Source organism: Triticum aestivum, chromosome 2A, assembly GCF_018294505.1.
Source record: "Triticum aestivum cultivar Chinese Spring chromosome 2A, IWGSC CS RefSeq v2.1, whole genome shotgun sequence".
NCBI classification, from domain to species: Eukaryota; Viridiplantae; Streptophyta; class Magnoliopsida; order Poales; family Poaceae; genus Triticum; species Triticum aestivum.
The window spans coordinates 706868695-706885370 of record NC_057797.1 but is presented as its reverse complement, the minus strand read 5'-3'; the positions used below and the strand labels follow the sequence as shown (position 1 = coordinate 706885370).

The 16676-nt window shown below is 44.7% G+C and overlaps 2 protein-coding genes across 2 annotated transcripts; both read right to left on the bottom strand.

Annotated features, from left to right (window-relative positions):
- Positions 1–2425: 2425 nt before the first annotated feature.
- Positions 2426–3404, bottom strand: LOC123190392 (FCS-Like Zinc finger 2). The gene has a single exon (XM_044603019.1). It carries the CDS (start codon positions 3171–3173, stop codon positions 2883–2885), a length of 291 nt encoding a protein of 96 aa, XP_044458954.1. The 5' UTR covers positions 3174–3404; the 3' UTR covers positions 2426–2882.
- Positions 3405–12827: 9423 nt separating this feature from the next.
- Positions 12828–13771, bottom strand: LOC123190391 (FCS-Like Zinc finger 2). Its single transcript, XM_044603018.1, has one exon. It carries the CDS (start codon positions 13552–13554, stop codon positions 13273–13275), a length of 282 nt encoding a protein of 93 aa, XP_044458953.1. The 5' UTR covers positions 13555–13771; the 3' UTR covers positions 12828–13272.
- Between the last annotated feature and the right edge of the window lie 2905 nt (positions 13772–16676).

Here is a 16676-nt window from a genome sequence, read left to right as displayed (position 1 = left end):
ATCGATTCGATTACCAATTGTCAAAAAAGCAGTGTCGTGCCAATCCGGTGTGGCGGAGTGGACCTTGATGAGATCCTTCACGTCTTTCCTACATGTAGAGTTACTTTCTTGAAGAAATACATTGGTTTGCCTCTTTCGGTCACCCGCCTTAAAAGCGGTCTATTTGTAGCACCTCAAAGACAAAGCTATTGGCAGGTTCACTCTGTGGTTCAGCAAGCATGTCTCTATTGCTGGTTGTGGCGTTCTGGCCAAAGCGGTCCTCACTGCAATCTCCATCTACCATAGGACACTGCTTGAGCTTCCGGTGGAGGTCCTGGAATATATTGACAAGCTTCGTTGTGCATATCTTTGGGCTGGATGTGACAAGGTACACTACTGAGAAAAGGCTTATTGATGGGCTCAATTTAGTGGTGGGTGTACAGATACCCACCACTGCAATTCTAGAAAAGTAGCAGTGAAGCGTAAGAACGGGTGTCGGCCACCGCCCTGTGGATAGCAGTGGCGGGTACCGCTCGTAAATTTTAACAAATTTAGCCGTGGGATAAAAGCAGCAGCGGCAGATGAAAAATCAGTGACCGCCACTGATTTGTCATGCACCGGTGACGGGTAAAAAGATTAGCCGCCACAGCAAAGTTTCACTAACCTGCACACATATTTCCTAACTTTTCAAAAGTTAGAAGTTGACAGTGTCCACCGCCCGCCACACATACAGGAAGTTCACGAAGTGCATCAAGTTTTGTCGTGACGCTTTCAAATTTTTCAGCACACCCTACAGGGGTCCTTTGAAGATACCATGCCAAGTTTATCCTCTTTTGCACGCTATGTTGAACTAAAGGGCATTTTGCCCTTTTGATTGGCCAGAATATCCATCCTTGCTTCGAAAATAGCAACCCAACTAAAAATGTGACCAAATTTAAGCGTGATACTTGGAATGGTGTTCACTACCATATAAAAAGTTTGAAGTGGAAATGATGTGGAAAAATTCAGTTGTGTGTGGCGGTAAGTTGTTTCCTTTCGAAACCTTGACACTTCACTAGAGAGTATCCAGTTTGTACATGAAGTGCATGAATTTTGTGATGTAACACTCTCAGTTTTTTATAAATACCCTACAAGGGTCCTATATAGATATCATGCCAAGTTTCATTCATTTCGGAGCTTGTTTGCACTCTATGTTGAACCAAAGAGCGTCTTGCCCTTTTTGATGACCGAAATAATCAGTCAATTCTTTGAAAATGACAGACCAACTAAAATGTGGTCAAATTTGTGCATGGGACTTGTAATGGGGTGTGTTAGAGACAAAAAAAGCTTGAAGTGTAAATGATGTAGAAAATTATGTTGTGTGTGGTAGTAGGTGGTTTTCGTTCGAAACTCTCATACTTCGCAGAAGACAGTTTAGTTTGTACACGAAATGAATCAAGTTTTTGACATAACAGTCTCAAAATTTTAACACACCATACTTCGCAGAAGACAGTTTAGTTTGTACACGAAATGAAGACACCACGTTAAGTTTAATGTATTTTGGAGCCCGTTGCACGTTATGTTGAACCGAATTTAAGCAAATCAACTCAAAAAGTGGCGAATTTAAGCATGAAACTTGCAATGGTGTGTACTTAAAAGCTAGTAAAAGATTGAACCTACTTCGTCCTTGTTTGGATGTTATTTTGAACCAAAAATGTGGAAACAAAAGTGGCGGACCCTCAATGTCGCCTGCCACAGCTAAACATTGCAGCGGGCAGCACCCGCCACTTCAACAACACGCATAGTCCATTTGGCGGTTTCTCAATTTTAATTCTTCCCCTTTCTCCTCGCGCCCCAACCGCCGGCTACACCGCTCTCGCGGCCATCGCCAAGGTGTTCCTTGGCCTCTCCGCCGTTGCGACCATCACGCACCATCCTCTCCAACACCTTTGCACGTCGTCGTCGTCCATCGTCGTTGCCCTCGTTGGCATCCCCGTGCGCCGACCGCTCTCCATCGCCTCATCTGCTCCGCCACCGTCGCGATACTCAAATCCAAAGGGTGAAAACTGACAAATCATGTACTCCCTCCGTTCCTAAATACTACATCCGTTCCAAAATTCTTATCTTAGATTTGTCTAGATACGAATATATATAAAACTAAAACTTAATTAGATACATTTGTATTTAGACAAATATAAGAAACAAAAATTTGGGTAGGAGGAAGTATTTGTCTTTCTAGATATTTTAATAATTGACAACTTACGTAGCAAAATGAGTAAATCTGCACTTTAAAATATGTCTATATATATCCGTACATGGTAGTCCATTTGAAAACAGTAAAAAGTCAAATTTTTAGGACCGGAGGGAGTATACGTTTAGGTTTGCCGGTTGGAGTTAGTCCTTACCGATTGCCATGAAGTGTTTACAGTGACAGTGCTCTATAGCACAGTGTGCACGCAAAAGGACAAAACCAAACAGGATCCAATCATTTAGGGGTAAGAAATAAGAGAGTGGGCAGACATGCGACCCAAATTGAAGATAAACAAATTGGGAATCAAGTCTGATTGCTCTCTTCAGATCCATGGTGTTTACTTTTCTGTTTTCATTTCTAATCAAATAACACTTCATCGGCACAGCACAGATCGATCAAGAACAAGTAGAATTTCCTCCTATCCGGGCAGCTTAATTAGCTTGCCATGGACACATGGGGGAAAGCTACAGTCTCCTATGATGCTTGGTGCCGCCTGATGCTGCCCTGCCTGGCTGCCTTGCCTCTCGTAGGCGGCGCCAGGCTGCATCTGGTACCCGGAGAGACGGAAACATCAGACGCCTCCCAAGAGACATCGATGGTTCTTCAGAATACAGAGGTCGTTTTCTTCAGAATTCATTCAGATCTTGTCGATCCAAACAAAGACTTTCCGCGGCTAGCTGGCGATGGACACCTTCCTGGACTGCCGCTGCCCACGGTGGCACTCCGCCTCCGCGGAGAACCGCTGCACCCTCCGGGCGGCCTGCCTGGCGGAGACGGCGTCGAGGTGCATCTGCTCGTGGCGGCACTCCTCGCTGCAGAAGGGCGTGTCCCCTCTGTACATGAAGACGTCGCTGTCACGCGCCAGCGGCTTGGCGCAGAGCGCGCACGCGTCCAGCGCCGGCATGCCGGGCTCGCCCACCGGCTCGGCGTCGAAGAAGAAGGCGCAGGCCACCGATGCCGCCATGGTACTGCTATATGGCAGACTGGGGAGAGATGCTTCTTCTAGCAAGCTCGCGCTTGAGCTTCAGAGCTAGCAAGAACACACAGCTCGTTGCTGCTCTTGGCGGGGGAAAGAGATGGGTGAGTTTGGTGCAGCGGTGCGAAGCTGGAGAGCCGGTATATATGGGGGAGGGAGCACCGGATGACCGGAAGGCCATTATTGGTGCCTGGGAAACCATGGTCCGGTGCGCGGTATGGGTCGATCTAACCATGGACGAAGGGAAACCGTGGTTGGACTTGTATATTCCGGCATGCTCGGGTGTACTGCGGTGGTTGGTTCGATGCTTACCGTGGGCCACCGCGACGAGAACGACAACGGCGGAGTTATGCTTGACGTCGACGGCGTGGTCCCGACGAACGGAGAGGGCTCGAGGAGTCTCTGTAGAGTGTCCATGTCGACCTAGAGAAAAACAGGCGATCGATCGGGACAGGAAGTACTACGAGCAATTGCTCCGCTTTTCCCTGCAGAAGAACGCTGTGGATAAGAGCAAGCATTGGCGTCAATAGTTACCGCACAAGCGTCCGCCGTGCCACTTGTCGGGAACGAGGGCGTCAAATCTACTCTAGCTTTGGATTAGAGTAACTTCAACGTCTTGGTGTCGATAATTAGGGTTCCAGCGCTAGAACAAACAAATGCAAATGACAGGCACGGAGACACCGCACATGGTTTAGCCACGCTAATGACAAGGGACAGCGAATGCTCACGATTAAAAAGAAAAGAAAAGAAATAAAACCAGAAAAGAGTTGGATGCCACTTCTTTTTCAACAGTCGGGTGCTCCATCGGGGAATCTGTGGGGCTGTGCAGGTGCATGCTCGCCAGGTCGCACCTTGTGCACAGTAGCCGAGACACTGGGAGCTCGGCACGCGTAAAGTTCTTGTCTGCTCAATCAATCAAACGAACCACCTTGTCACACACGACACTTTTTCAACACTTGAGATCCACTCCTAGTACTAGTACGCTGAAAACTTTGGGGAGAAGGATGCACCGAGAGAAGCTGCAGGCCAGCTGGTCTCATCGCCGGGGCCGCCGTGCACGTTCCGGAGCAAGGGGTGCACCTTGCAGTTGCAGGCCGTAATTAACAGTCGCACGCCTCAAGATTCCTCCATACCACGGGGTAGATGCATCTCGCATCGCCGATCTCGGGCAGGCGGGCAGGCTTCGTCCTAGGGGGCAGCTCCGTCGAGATCTGCGCGCACAATTTGTTTAGTGCCTGGCTTAGCAGTGAACCAGTTGCACGTAATCCCGTTCGGCAGACTGTGACGACGCATGACAATGGTGGCACGCTCGCCTCTGGAATTTTCTGAAGAAGTCTTTTCCCTGTGATGACGACGACTCCAGAGTCTGATTGGTGTTGGTTGCAGGGTGGGGGCTACAGCTAGTCTGCTAAAAGCTGTTTGAAGCGGAGAGTGTCGACACTCGACACAATGATACGACGTGCTCCGTATGCAACCGGGTCACGGCACATCTCTTCCGTTGCACGTCTACGTCTACCAGCCTCAGCCCATCATTGCTCGCTCACCCAATTTCCAATGACTCGGCGATGACTAGAGGACACCTGATACACCGCCAAAGAAAACAAATGATTCAAATAATCTGGAAATTGCAGTGTCATCATTTTTCACTTGGACATTCGGCCTTCTTGGGGTCTCTTGACTCAAAGGATTTCCATACAATTTTTTTGGAGAATTGCAATCCTTTGATTTTTTTTTTCTATGCTGGTCATTCGATCCATAGGAGTAAATCATACAGTACTGGAGTTATTTTTTAAGGATTCCATTATAATACATTTCATTGAATTTTTTTATCGACTCGAACATCTTGTAAAGAATCCTTTGCTTTTCTATGAAGCAATGGGAAAAACTGTAAAGGATTAATTCAATCCTAATCATCGATGCTTAAGTCGGTTGTATAGTTTGCCAACCGTGACTTACCTACCACCTATGTAATTGCCGCCTTTGTACATAGGGTATAATTTTCAATCAATAAATCAGTAGTTCATTCCCATCAATTACTTTTCGCTTTCACATGCTGTGAGCACGTCTCTACCGAGAGCACATGCCACAAAGAGAAGAAGAGAACACCAGCGGCAGTGACACATTGCGTTGGCGCACGAGGCGCCCTCCGTTGAGGCGGCATCCCAGGTCACGACCCTCAGTCGGTCCTTAACGGCGGCGGTCACAGAATGGAAATTTTGGATCTATCTGAGGAATGACTATTTATCCGTCAAACATAAATATATTGACCCCCTAACATGGGAGTTATTATCAGCAATAAGGACATTTTACGGCGTAGGGGGGAAAAGTACCACAAAGAATGATGAGAAAATAAATTATAAATGCCATTGACATTCGATCCTTGTGTCCGCGTACTTAAGTATCTGAACTAGAAGTTCAGTGAATCGTCTATTTGCAACACACTGCAAATCGGCCACATAAATTTACTGATAACAAAGGTGTCACTACATGTTAAATTCATGCAGTGAAATGTTAGAGAGAGTGAAGGTAACTAATAAACCACTCTTCTCCCCAAATGAGAGCATAAAGGCAAGAAGATTGACTACATGAGATATAATTTATCACAAGCTTCCGTGGAACAAGAGGGAATTAGATCCTCAACTAGTAAATGGAATTCAACATCAAATTTAAAGACACCTCATAGGATGCTTATCATCCAAAGCCCGACACAAATATGAACAATATTTTTCTTGTTGGGGCTCTGAAACACCTTGACTCCATTCTCGCAGAAATCACAAGATGTTAAAACGGAATACATACATTTTGGCAAATTCCACCGATTCCACCGGAATCATGCAACATAAAGACTACATTTTTCTACATATATTTCTTCTCAAATTTGCTAAAACCTTTTGAGCCCTGAACCAAAATCCATGGTAGAGTACCTCTTGCAATCATATGGTTCACATAAAAGGAAGCATGTAAGGAAGTATAACACTCGCTTAACAAAAGAATGGTACTTACCACAGTAATGCCTACTCCTCATAAGTATTTTCCATATAAATACAAATGACTTCTCATTTATAAATAAAACAAATGAGGTGGTGAGATGGAGAGGCTTGTAGCAAAAAGGCTTTCATGCAGAGACCTGACATCAATCATGTTGGTGCATACACTCTTGGTATGAGTGGAATTACGTTTTTTATAATAAATATCTTTGGCGATGCAAATAATATTATTCATGCAGTTAATGGAAGTAGTGACTACATACTCTTATGAGCCATTCATTTCCTAAATCTATATTGAAGTACCTGAAGAGCTTACAATTCTGAATCCAATAATAAATCGTAACTTCTACTGTGTAAAATTACAAAAGTCACTTTATGACTCAATATGGTTGGAAAATTATCGGTACTAGGACTAAATGGGTTACTTCTTCAAAGAATTACTAAAAAAGATTATTGTTTATGTGTACTTATAAAGAAACCCCAAACTTTGGTTTTCTTACATCACCTCAGTGCATATTGATGACCTCATTATCCATGTCTTTACAAGACCTAAACATACACAAAATGATCTTAACATGAAAGTTTGGGTTCAAGCAAATTTTACATAAGTTCAGAACTAGAGCATTCCCCTAAGAATGCATATACATACGAGTCTACATATATCCAAATCATACATGAGAAGTTCAATATGGATATATTATATCAGTCAAAGACAACTATGGTCAAATTATCCCTCATAGGGATACAAATCCATTCAAACCTTGGGTGATAATGAAGTGATATTAGGACCTAAAGTTCCATATCTTACTAACACCAAAGCACTTGTATAATTGCAAACTATGTCAGGCCTAAAACTATATTTGCAATAAATTCATTCAGAGTGTAAACTCTTAACAAAGGTATATGGTTGATGTAAGGGTTGTCCTCGCATATATCTGTTGGGTTTCGTAGTAATTTCAAAAAAATTCCTATGCACACGCAAGATCATGGTGATGCATAGCAACGAGAGGGGGAGAGTGTGATCTACGCACCCTTGTAGATCGACAATGGAAGCGTTTGGTTGATGTAGTCGTACGTTTCCACGGCCCGACCGATCAAGCACCGAAACTACGGCACCTCCGAGTTCTAGCACACGTTCAGCTCGATGACGATCCCCGGACTCCGATCCAGCAAAGTGTCGGGGAAGAGTTCCGTCAGCACGACGGCGTGGTGACGATCTTGATGTACTACTGTCGTAGGGCTTCGCCTAAGCACCGCTACAATATTATCGAGGACTATGGTGGAAGGGGGCACCGCACACGGCTAAGAATATGATCACGTGGATCAACTTGTGTCTCTAGGGGGTGCCCCTGCCTCCGTATATAAAGGTTCAAGGGAGGGGGGCCGGCCGGCCAGGAGAGGCGCGCCAGGAGGAGTCCTACTCCATCTGGGAGTAGGACTCCCCCCCTTTCCTAGTTGGAATAGGATTCATGAGGTGGGAAAAGAGAGAGAGAGAAGGAGGGGGCGCCGACCCCCTCTCTCCTTGTCCTATTCGGACTAGGGGTGGAGGGGCGCGCGGCCCAGCCCTGGCTGCCTCTTCTCTTCTTCCACTAAGGCCCACTAAGGCCCATATACCTCCCGGGGGGTTCCGGTAACCTCCCGGTACTCTGGTAAAATCCCGATTTCACCCGGAACACTTCTGTTATCCAAACATAGGCTTCCAATATATCAATCTTTATGTCTCGACCATTTCGAGACTCCTCGTCATGTCCGTGATCACATCCGGGACTCCGAACAACCTTCGGTACATCAAAATGCATAAACTCATAATATAACTGTCATCGTAACCTTAAGCGTGCGGACCCTACGGGTTCGAGAACAATGTAGACATGACCGAGACACGTCTCCGGTCAATAACCAATAGCGGAACCTGGATGCTCATATTGGCTCCTACATATTCTACGAAGATCTTTTATCGGTCAGACCGCATAACAACATACGTTGTTCCCTTTGTCATCGGTATGTTACTTGCCCGAGATTCGATCGTCGGTATCCCATACCTAGTTCAATCTCGTTACCGGCAAGTCTCTTTACTCGTTCTGTAATACATCATCCCGCAACTAACTCATTAGTTGCAATGCTTGCAAGGCTTAAGTGATGTGCATTACCGAGAGGGCCCAGAGATACCTCTCCGACAATCGGAGTGACAAATCCTAATCTCGAAATACGCCAACCCAACATGTACCTTTGGAGACACCTGTAGAGCTCCTTTATAATCACCCAGTTACGTTGTGACGTTTGGTAGCACACAAAGTGTTCCTCCGGCAAACGGGAGTTGCATAATCTCATAGTCATAGGAACATGTATAAGTCATGAAGAAAGCAACAACAACATACTAAATGATCGGGTGCTAAGCTAATGGAATGGGTCATGTCAATCACATCATTCTTCTAATGATGTGATCCCGTTCATCAAATAACAACTCTTTTGTTCATGGTTAGGAAACATAACCATCTTCGATTAACGAGCTAGTCAAGTAGAGACATACTAGTGACACTCTGTTTGTCTATGTATTCACACATGTATCATGTTTCCGGTTTAATACAATTCTAGCATGAATAATAAACTTTTATCATGATATATAAGGAAATAAATAATAACTTTATTATTGCCTCTAGGGCATATTTCCTTCAATATCAAATTCACAAAGTGTCTTAATTAATACTATCATGAAAATCATGATATGACTGTGATATGATATAATGATATTGGCTACTTATTTGATCTCAACAATGCCATATCAATGGCTGAATTTGCTGGAATATCCTTCTTATGAAAGTCATCTAAATAGACTTTAAAAACTACTTTCACTTATCATTCTAACATAATTGTTTTATCCGTAGCATTGCAAAATATGCATGTCTTAGCAAAATGATTGACCACACTCAATATCATGTGGTTAAGATTCATTTGAAGCCTATATTGTTATCTGTTAAGATAATATCACTTGTATCATTAAAATACATTTGGGATGTATGAAGAGTAATATCATAGACAAATTGCACATAAGTTATTTTATCCACAATAATTATTGGAAAGAGTGGAAACGGTTTTGCAAACAAAATACTTTGAAAATCCAATGAATTATTCACAATGTCAATACCAACTTTTACATTACATAATCATATCCGTGGAATTGGTATGAGACAATCTTAAAATTTGCAAAGTTTAAGGGGAGTAAACTCCTACTTTATAACCTATTAACTATCATCAAGTTGCATATATTATACTCTTTCTTCCTTCATGAGTGTTTACATAATGATTTCTCATAAAAGGTTAATTATGAGATAATATAGATACAAGTGTTCACATATTTCATATCAATTTCTCCTTATATTTCCCCCCATTGAGTTTTAAAGGAGTTTTCAATGGCATATCAGATATCAGTCTTTTCCCTTATGAGTTTTCTGTCAAAATTTCTCATAATAGTTTTTAATAAGGTAAATATATTTTCAAGAACATATGCGACACTTTCAAGATTTCTCCATCGGGTTTTCTAAAGGAATATATAAAAATCATATTTATTATTCTCCAAACTCACCAATGACTTTTCTCCATGCTCAAAGGTTTTTTTTTCATTTGAGTTACCAAGAAGACAATAATCATTATATTTTGCATTGTTTTCTTCTCATTATTTTTCCTACTGGGTTTAAATGAGTTTTATCAACATATGTGTCAAATTTTCGTCATATTTTTCCCACAGGGTTTATAGAGGAGACTCTCAAGATGATGCAAATAAGTCCTAATGATGAAGAGATGAACATTCCCAAGAGTAAACATATATTAGGAGGATTCTACCACGATGATGCATATTCATAGTCAAGTATAGAGTAGGGGGAGTGTTAAGGATTAATTCGATCCTAATAATGTAATCAATACTTACTTTAATTGTGTAGTTTAGCAACCGTCACCGCCCGCCTAAATTATTGCCTTTGTACAGAGGGGTTTGATACCCTAATCTTCAATTAGTGGAATCATTAGTTCATTTTCGTCAATTATATTATGCTTTCACAAAAACTAAATTTCTGTAAGATTAGGATTGACATGACATTTCAATCTAATATATGTGTTCCCTTTTCCTACATTTTGAAAGTCATGTGGATCAAAGTGACATTTAAAGGTCTTGGCTAGTTTAATAAAGTTCTGCTTCTACTACAAGGAAAGCTATGATTATTCATATGAATCTATCTGAAATGTTTTGTCCCATATGAACAGGAAAAAATCTCATCTCTCTTTCACTTTCGAGAAAAAATGTCTCCTCTCTTCATTATCAATTGTTTTTGTATTTTATAAGTAAAGCTATAATCCACCTGTTCTAGAACATAAAGTGTGTTTCAGCTCTTTTCAATGTAGATAATGTATGATTATCGTATATAATATGTTACAAAATCGTTTAGCTTGACACAAATATGGTATTCCCGAAAATAACCAAATAAGAAAATGGCTATATCTGTTTGGGGGTGAGTTAGACCTGGCTCACACTTGACCTGTTTATGTTGGTTTAAAATGACTCGGCTACACGCGGACCCTTTTCTTAAGAAAAAAATTAGGTGGCACTATTAAAGCCTAGGGGTGCCTCATCTTACCAGAAGCCGGCCCGAGTAGGTCGGCCAAGGGCTCGGTGACGCTATTATGGCCCAGGGGTGCCTCATCTTACCAGAAGATGACCCGAGTAGGCCGGTCTGGGGGGCCTAGGTACGTTATGACATGGGCTGGCTAACCCGGTCCATGGCCTTACAGCAAGGCGGATCCGGAAGATTTGGAGTACAAGTCAAGATGTCCGGCATCCTAGACGATACCTCCAACCCGACCAGGATCGTGTAACCCTAGACCTCGGTACCCATATAAGTCGGGGTAGGCTAGATGCCAACATACATAACCATACAGTTATTGCTCAATTTCTTGGTCGTTGTAACCCTTATACACAGGAAAAACGCACGAGCATGAGTATGGTTTTACCTCTTCCACGAGGCCCTGAAGCTTGGTAATCTCTCCCTTGTTTCCTGTCCGATCAACTTGTGTGTCTAGAGTTCCCTATCTAGGGATCTTCCAGAAAATACTCCGACATAAAGATCAAGTCAAATGCGGATGTGTCGAATGTCTAGGTCTATCAAGAAACATGGGATTTTCTCAAAAATAAACAAGAAACATCGGGTGAGCCAGAAGAGCGTGTATTTTTCTCTTCCAACTCCACTGAGCCTGGAATTTGCAAAATAGTAAAAAAAACGACCTTTCAAGTTTCAGAAACATCTCAAAAAATACACACGCAATTGGTGATGTAGTACAAGTATGTAAAAACTTATTATGAAATACATCGTGATGTGAGCTACATAAAAAATCATGCAGTTTTACAATGGATACTCTTCACTAAAGAAGTACATATTTTTCATGTGTAGCTCATATCGAAACATACCTCGTCATGAAATTCCACAAACAAGTAGCGCACACATATGTGTGTGTTTGTTAGATCCTTTTGAAAATTACAAAAAAGAACCAATTTTTTGAATTTCCAAAAACATGTGCCATAAAGCCTCAGGGACCAAAAACAATTTCCGTAGCCCCACCCTACATGTACGCAAAACCACATAATTCCAGCCATCCAGGGAGATGGAATTCCCAGCTAGAGCCAATAGTGGACCGTAGGCGTTGTCTTCTTGATGCTCAGTTGTTCAAGACAGTTTTACTTTTGTCCAATACTAGCATCAGTTGACTGATCTTTTGAAAAGATTTGTTGGGTTGTGTGCCATTGGATTCACCTTGAGACAATCGTTCGATCTAGCTGACGAGATTTGCAACATGGGTCATGTTGTGCTCGGAGGTTCACAACATGGTTCATGTTGTACTCAGTCCGATCCCGTTGATAAGATTTTCAACATGGATCATGTTGACCTGGAAGCTCTGGTCAGTTGACAAGGTTTGCAATATGGATCATGTTAGACCTCGAAGCTTTCCAACATGAGCCATGTTACGTCTGGGAGCTTTGCAACATAGCCGACGTGTTGCCCGCTTAGTCTCGTCGTGTCTCCTTGGATACAAATGGCTTGTTGTGACGGAGGAACCATGGTGGCTTGCTGAAGGGAGGACATGGGCGGAGTCGAGAAGCTAGACGGTGGCTTAAAGTAAAGTCAACATGTGGATATAATCGGTCAGGTGGAGATAAAGAGAGAACGGTGTGTGAGGCCCATGGCACCACGTGGCTCGTTGTCGATGCTTCGTTTTTTGTTTCCAGACGGTTGAGGAAAAGCTTTTCCTTTTAGTTTTGAGCACTGCTATACAGCCGATATTTTTAGACGACATGCAGACGACGTTTCCCATCCAGCCATCAGTATTTTGGTCCCTAAAGCATCTGACGGTGCAAATTATTTATCGGCTGCACATCGGGCACATAGTGTCGTGTGCATATTCATTCCGTTTAGTTTTTATCGACCGAGTTTAGCTCTCGGATTAGTTTTAGTATTCCAGATTTGACACCCCAAATCTTGAACTATTTTGCAACTTCAAATAGTGCGGTAAACATCCAAATGGTTTAGTTTTTTAAATCTCCATCAAGCTAACTGGGTCTTAATTAACTATGTGTACACTTGCAAAATCCCATTAGCATGATTCTTCACGAACAGAAAGAGGATTGCACAAGGCATGTTGTATGTCGATTCGCTTGAGAATGTACCGAGCGAGAGTGCCATCTCAAATGAGCTTATACAGAAGTGACAATAACGCAGAAAGAAAAGAAAAAACTGAGGGTCAGACATGACCGCCTCAAAGTTAAGCCGCGGGGAATGTTGTTTGCTTCACTTTCTTCAGATTCAATCCAGCCCCTTTTCCGCTGCGTTTATGCCCAAATCACTTGACCGGCAGCACATGCAGCGCCGGCCTGCCGTGAGCGACTCCGGTGACTCGCTCGCCCCTTGCTTCTTCAAGCAAGGCAAGTCTCCTCGACCTCGCGCTGATCGATCAGCTAGCCACGGACACCAGCGGCTTGGTGCACGGAGATCAGGTTGGCTCAAGCATAATAACCTTTCGTTGTCAGGCACGTACTGTATGTCGCTTGGCACTCTCGCTGGTTAGCTCGAGACGGACACCCCATGGCGTGCACGCCCGGACTCTGCTCCCGCCGAGAACCGCTGCAGCCTCCGGGCGGCCTGCCTGGCGGAGACGGCGTCGAGCTGCATCTGCTCGTGGCGGCACTCCTCGCTGCAGAAGGGCGTGTCCCCTCTGTACATGAAGACGTCGCTGTCGCGCACCAGCCGCTTGGCACAGAGCGCGCACGCGTCTAGCGCCGGCATGCCGGGCTCGCCCACCGGCTCGGCCTCGAAGAAGAAGGCGCAGGCTACTGATGCCGCCATGGTATTGCTGTAGGCCTGTAGCCTGTATGGTTGGGAAAAGACTCGGAATGGCTTCTTCTAGCAAGCCCGATCTTGAGCTGCTTCAGAGCTAGAATTCGCAGTTCGTTGCTGCTCTTGGCGGGGGGAAGAGGTGGGTGAGATCAGTGCAGCTGCGAAGCGGGAGCGTGGGCATATATGGGCGAAGGGAGCACGGCAACCCTGTTATTGGTGCACTGGCGGCTTGCAAACCATGGTCCGGTGCGCGGTATGGGGCTAACCATGGACCAAGGGAGAGGGTTCCAGCGTGCCTGGGTGTGAAGCGGTGGTTGGCTCGATGGATAACGTGGGCCCCGACGAGAACGACGGCGACGACGGAGTTATGTGTGACGTCGACGGGGTTAGGCACAAGTTCTTCTTTATACAAACGGAGAGGATTAGAGGAGTCTGTAGAATGTCCATGTCGACGTCGACGTAGAGAAAAAACCAGATGGTCTCGTAAATACGCTGATAGGCCGGTTTCACTGTTTTTATGCTTTTCGAAAAGTTCAGCGAAATCAGACCTTGATTTGTAAAAAAATTAAGATCTGACTTTTTTGTATTGTCATTGGCTTTGGCAGTAGGGTAGCACAACCTACCACCAGAGTCTCTGACGGTAGGACTTACTCCATCCGTTTCTTTTTAGTCAGCATTTAAGATTTGAACAAAGTCAAACTTTGTAAAGTTTGACCAACTTTTTGAAAAAAAAATTCAATATCTACAATACTAGTGTTTTATGTTACGAAAATCAATTCATAATGCATATAACAATATTGATTTCATATTGTGAATCTTGATGATTTTTTATAAACTTAGTTAAAGTTAATAAAGTTCAACTTTGACCAAATATTATATGCAGACTAAAAAAACGGAAGGAGTACCTACGGTAGGTTGTGTTACACTTTTATTTGAAACAGGCAAAAGACTTGCCATTTCATTGATTAAGAAGAAGAGGAGACAGGGTCCGAATACAGCAGCCACATGGTGGCGAAAAAGAAAAACTACTCACGAGGCAGAATCACATCTAAACCCTTGGCCCCCCGCAGAAACCCATAGGCTTGCCTCATCAAGGATCTTGTCCACAATAATAATTGAAGGCGTAGAAGTATCTCTAAAATCCCTAGCATTCCTCTCCTTCCATAGCTCCCAGGAGACCAACATAAGGAGCGAGGCCATTCCCTTCCGAGATGGCGAACGCGCAAGGGAAAGCTTAGTCCACCAGTCGTTGACATTGTTCATAGTTGCCCAATCATGCGTCGAGAGGTCAACTAGCCCAATCCTCGCCTTAACCGTGTTCCAGACGGCGATCGAAAAGCGGCACTGGAACAGAAGATGGGCCGCCGATTCCTGGACCTGGTTGCAGAACGGGCACAAGCCGCAATTTGGCCACCCCCTCCGTTGTAGCCTATCCGCCGTCCAAACTCTGTTGTGGATGACTAACCAAGCAAAGAACTTGCATTTAGGAGTGGCCCACACCTTCCAAACGGTGTTAAGCAGAGGCGTGGTGGTATGCCCCTCGAACTGCATCTTGTAGGCTGAGGAAGTGGAGTAGGTACCGTTGTCCGTGAACTTCCAAGTGATCGTATCTTGCATGTCGTGATCAAGAATAACCCCATCCAGCTTCTCCCACAGAGTGGCGAACTCCTGGATATGCCCGGCAGAGATGCCTTCTGTCAAGTTGATCTGGGTGACCCAAAAGTCTTCATTTAGGGCCTTTTGTACAGAGCAGTCTTTCCTTTTGGAGATATCAAATATTTTGGGAGCAATATCCATTGGCCTCAACCCGTTAAGCCAAGGGGACTTCCAAAAGAGAGCTTTGGAGCCATCTCCAATCTTCACCGTCGTACACGCGGCGAAAAGGTCCCTATCAGCCTCGTCGCAAGGGGTGCCAAGCCCAACCCAAGGTTTGGGTGTAGCAGACCACTCGAACCAAAGCCAGCGGAGGCGAAGCGCGGTGGCAAACTTCCACAAGTTCAGAATTCCAAGGCCGCCCATAATCTTCGGTCGACAGACCCGCTCCCAATTGATCTTGCACTTGCTCCAGTGACCTTATCGCAGCTAGCCCATAGAAAGGCCCGTCTCAAGGCATCAATCCTCTTGAGCACCTCCACCGGTAGAACAAGCGATGTGATGTTATAAATGGCGATGGAAGTGAGTACCGCCTTAACTAGGACAACCCTACCAGGGGCAGCCATGACATGCCCAATCCAAGGAGCAAGTTTGCGTGCAACTTTATCTTCGAGGGGCAAGAAGTGTATTGCTTTGAGCCTTGACACCGTGAGGGGCAGCCCGAGGTATGTAATGGGAAAAGGGGTGAGCTTTGCCGGAAAGTGCTGCAAGATGTCCTGTAGGTCAAGGCCGGCACAGCGGATGGGGGCCACAAGACTCTTATTGCAATTGGTGACCAGGCCCGTGACCTCCCCGAAAGCATCAAGGACAGAAGAGAAGTAGTGAACGTCCTCCTTGATAGGCTTGATGAAAACAGCAGTGTCATCAGCATAAAGGGAGGCACGGAGAGTGGCGGTGTTGGCCCGGAGTGGCTGAAGTTTGCCTTGCCTTGTGACCTTGTCAAGGATGTGGTGTAGGGGGTCGATGGCGAGCAGAAAGAGTAAAGGGGACATCGGATCCCCTTGTCGCAGGCCTTTACCATGACGGATAGGATCACCAGTCATGCCATTAAGGAAAACTCGCTAGGAGGCCGAGGAGAGGAGTGCCAAAACCCAGCCTCGAAAACGCACAGGGAAGCCAGGGTGCTGCAGGAGGTCCAATAAGTAGTCCCATCGAACCGAATCAAAGGCCTTCTTGATGTCAAGTTTGAAGAGCAACATGGGGGTCTTGCTCCGGTGGAACCTTCTGGCAAGGTTGCGCACATAGGTGAAGTTGTCGTGGATGCTTCGCTTCTTGATAAAGGCGCTTTGGGCTGGCGAAACAAGATCATCCATGTGAACTGCGAGGCGGGATGCCATCATCTTCACAATGAGCTTGGCCATGGCATGGATGAGACTGATAGGCCGAAAGTCAGAGATATCTTCCGCACCATCTTTCTTCGGAATGAGCACGATGTTGGCCGAGTTCAACCAGTGGAAGTTTGAAGCATGCAGATTGGA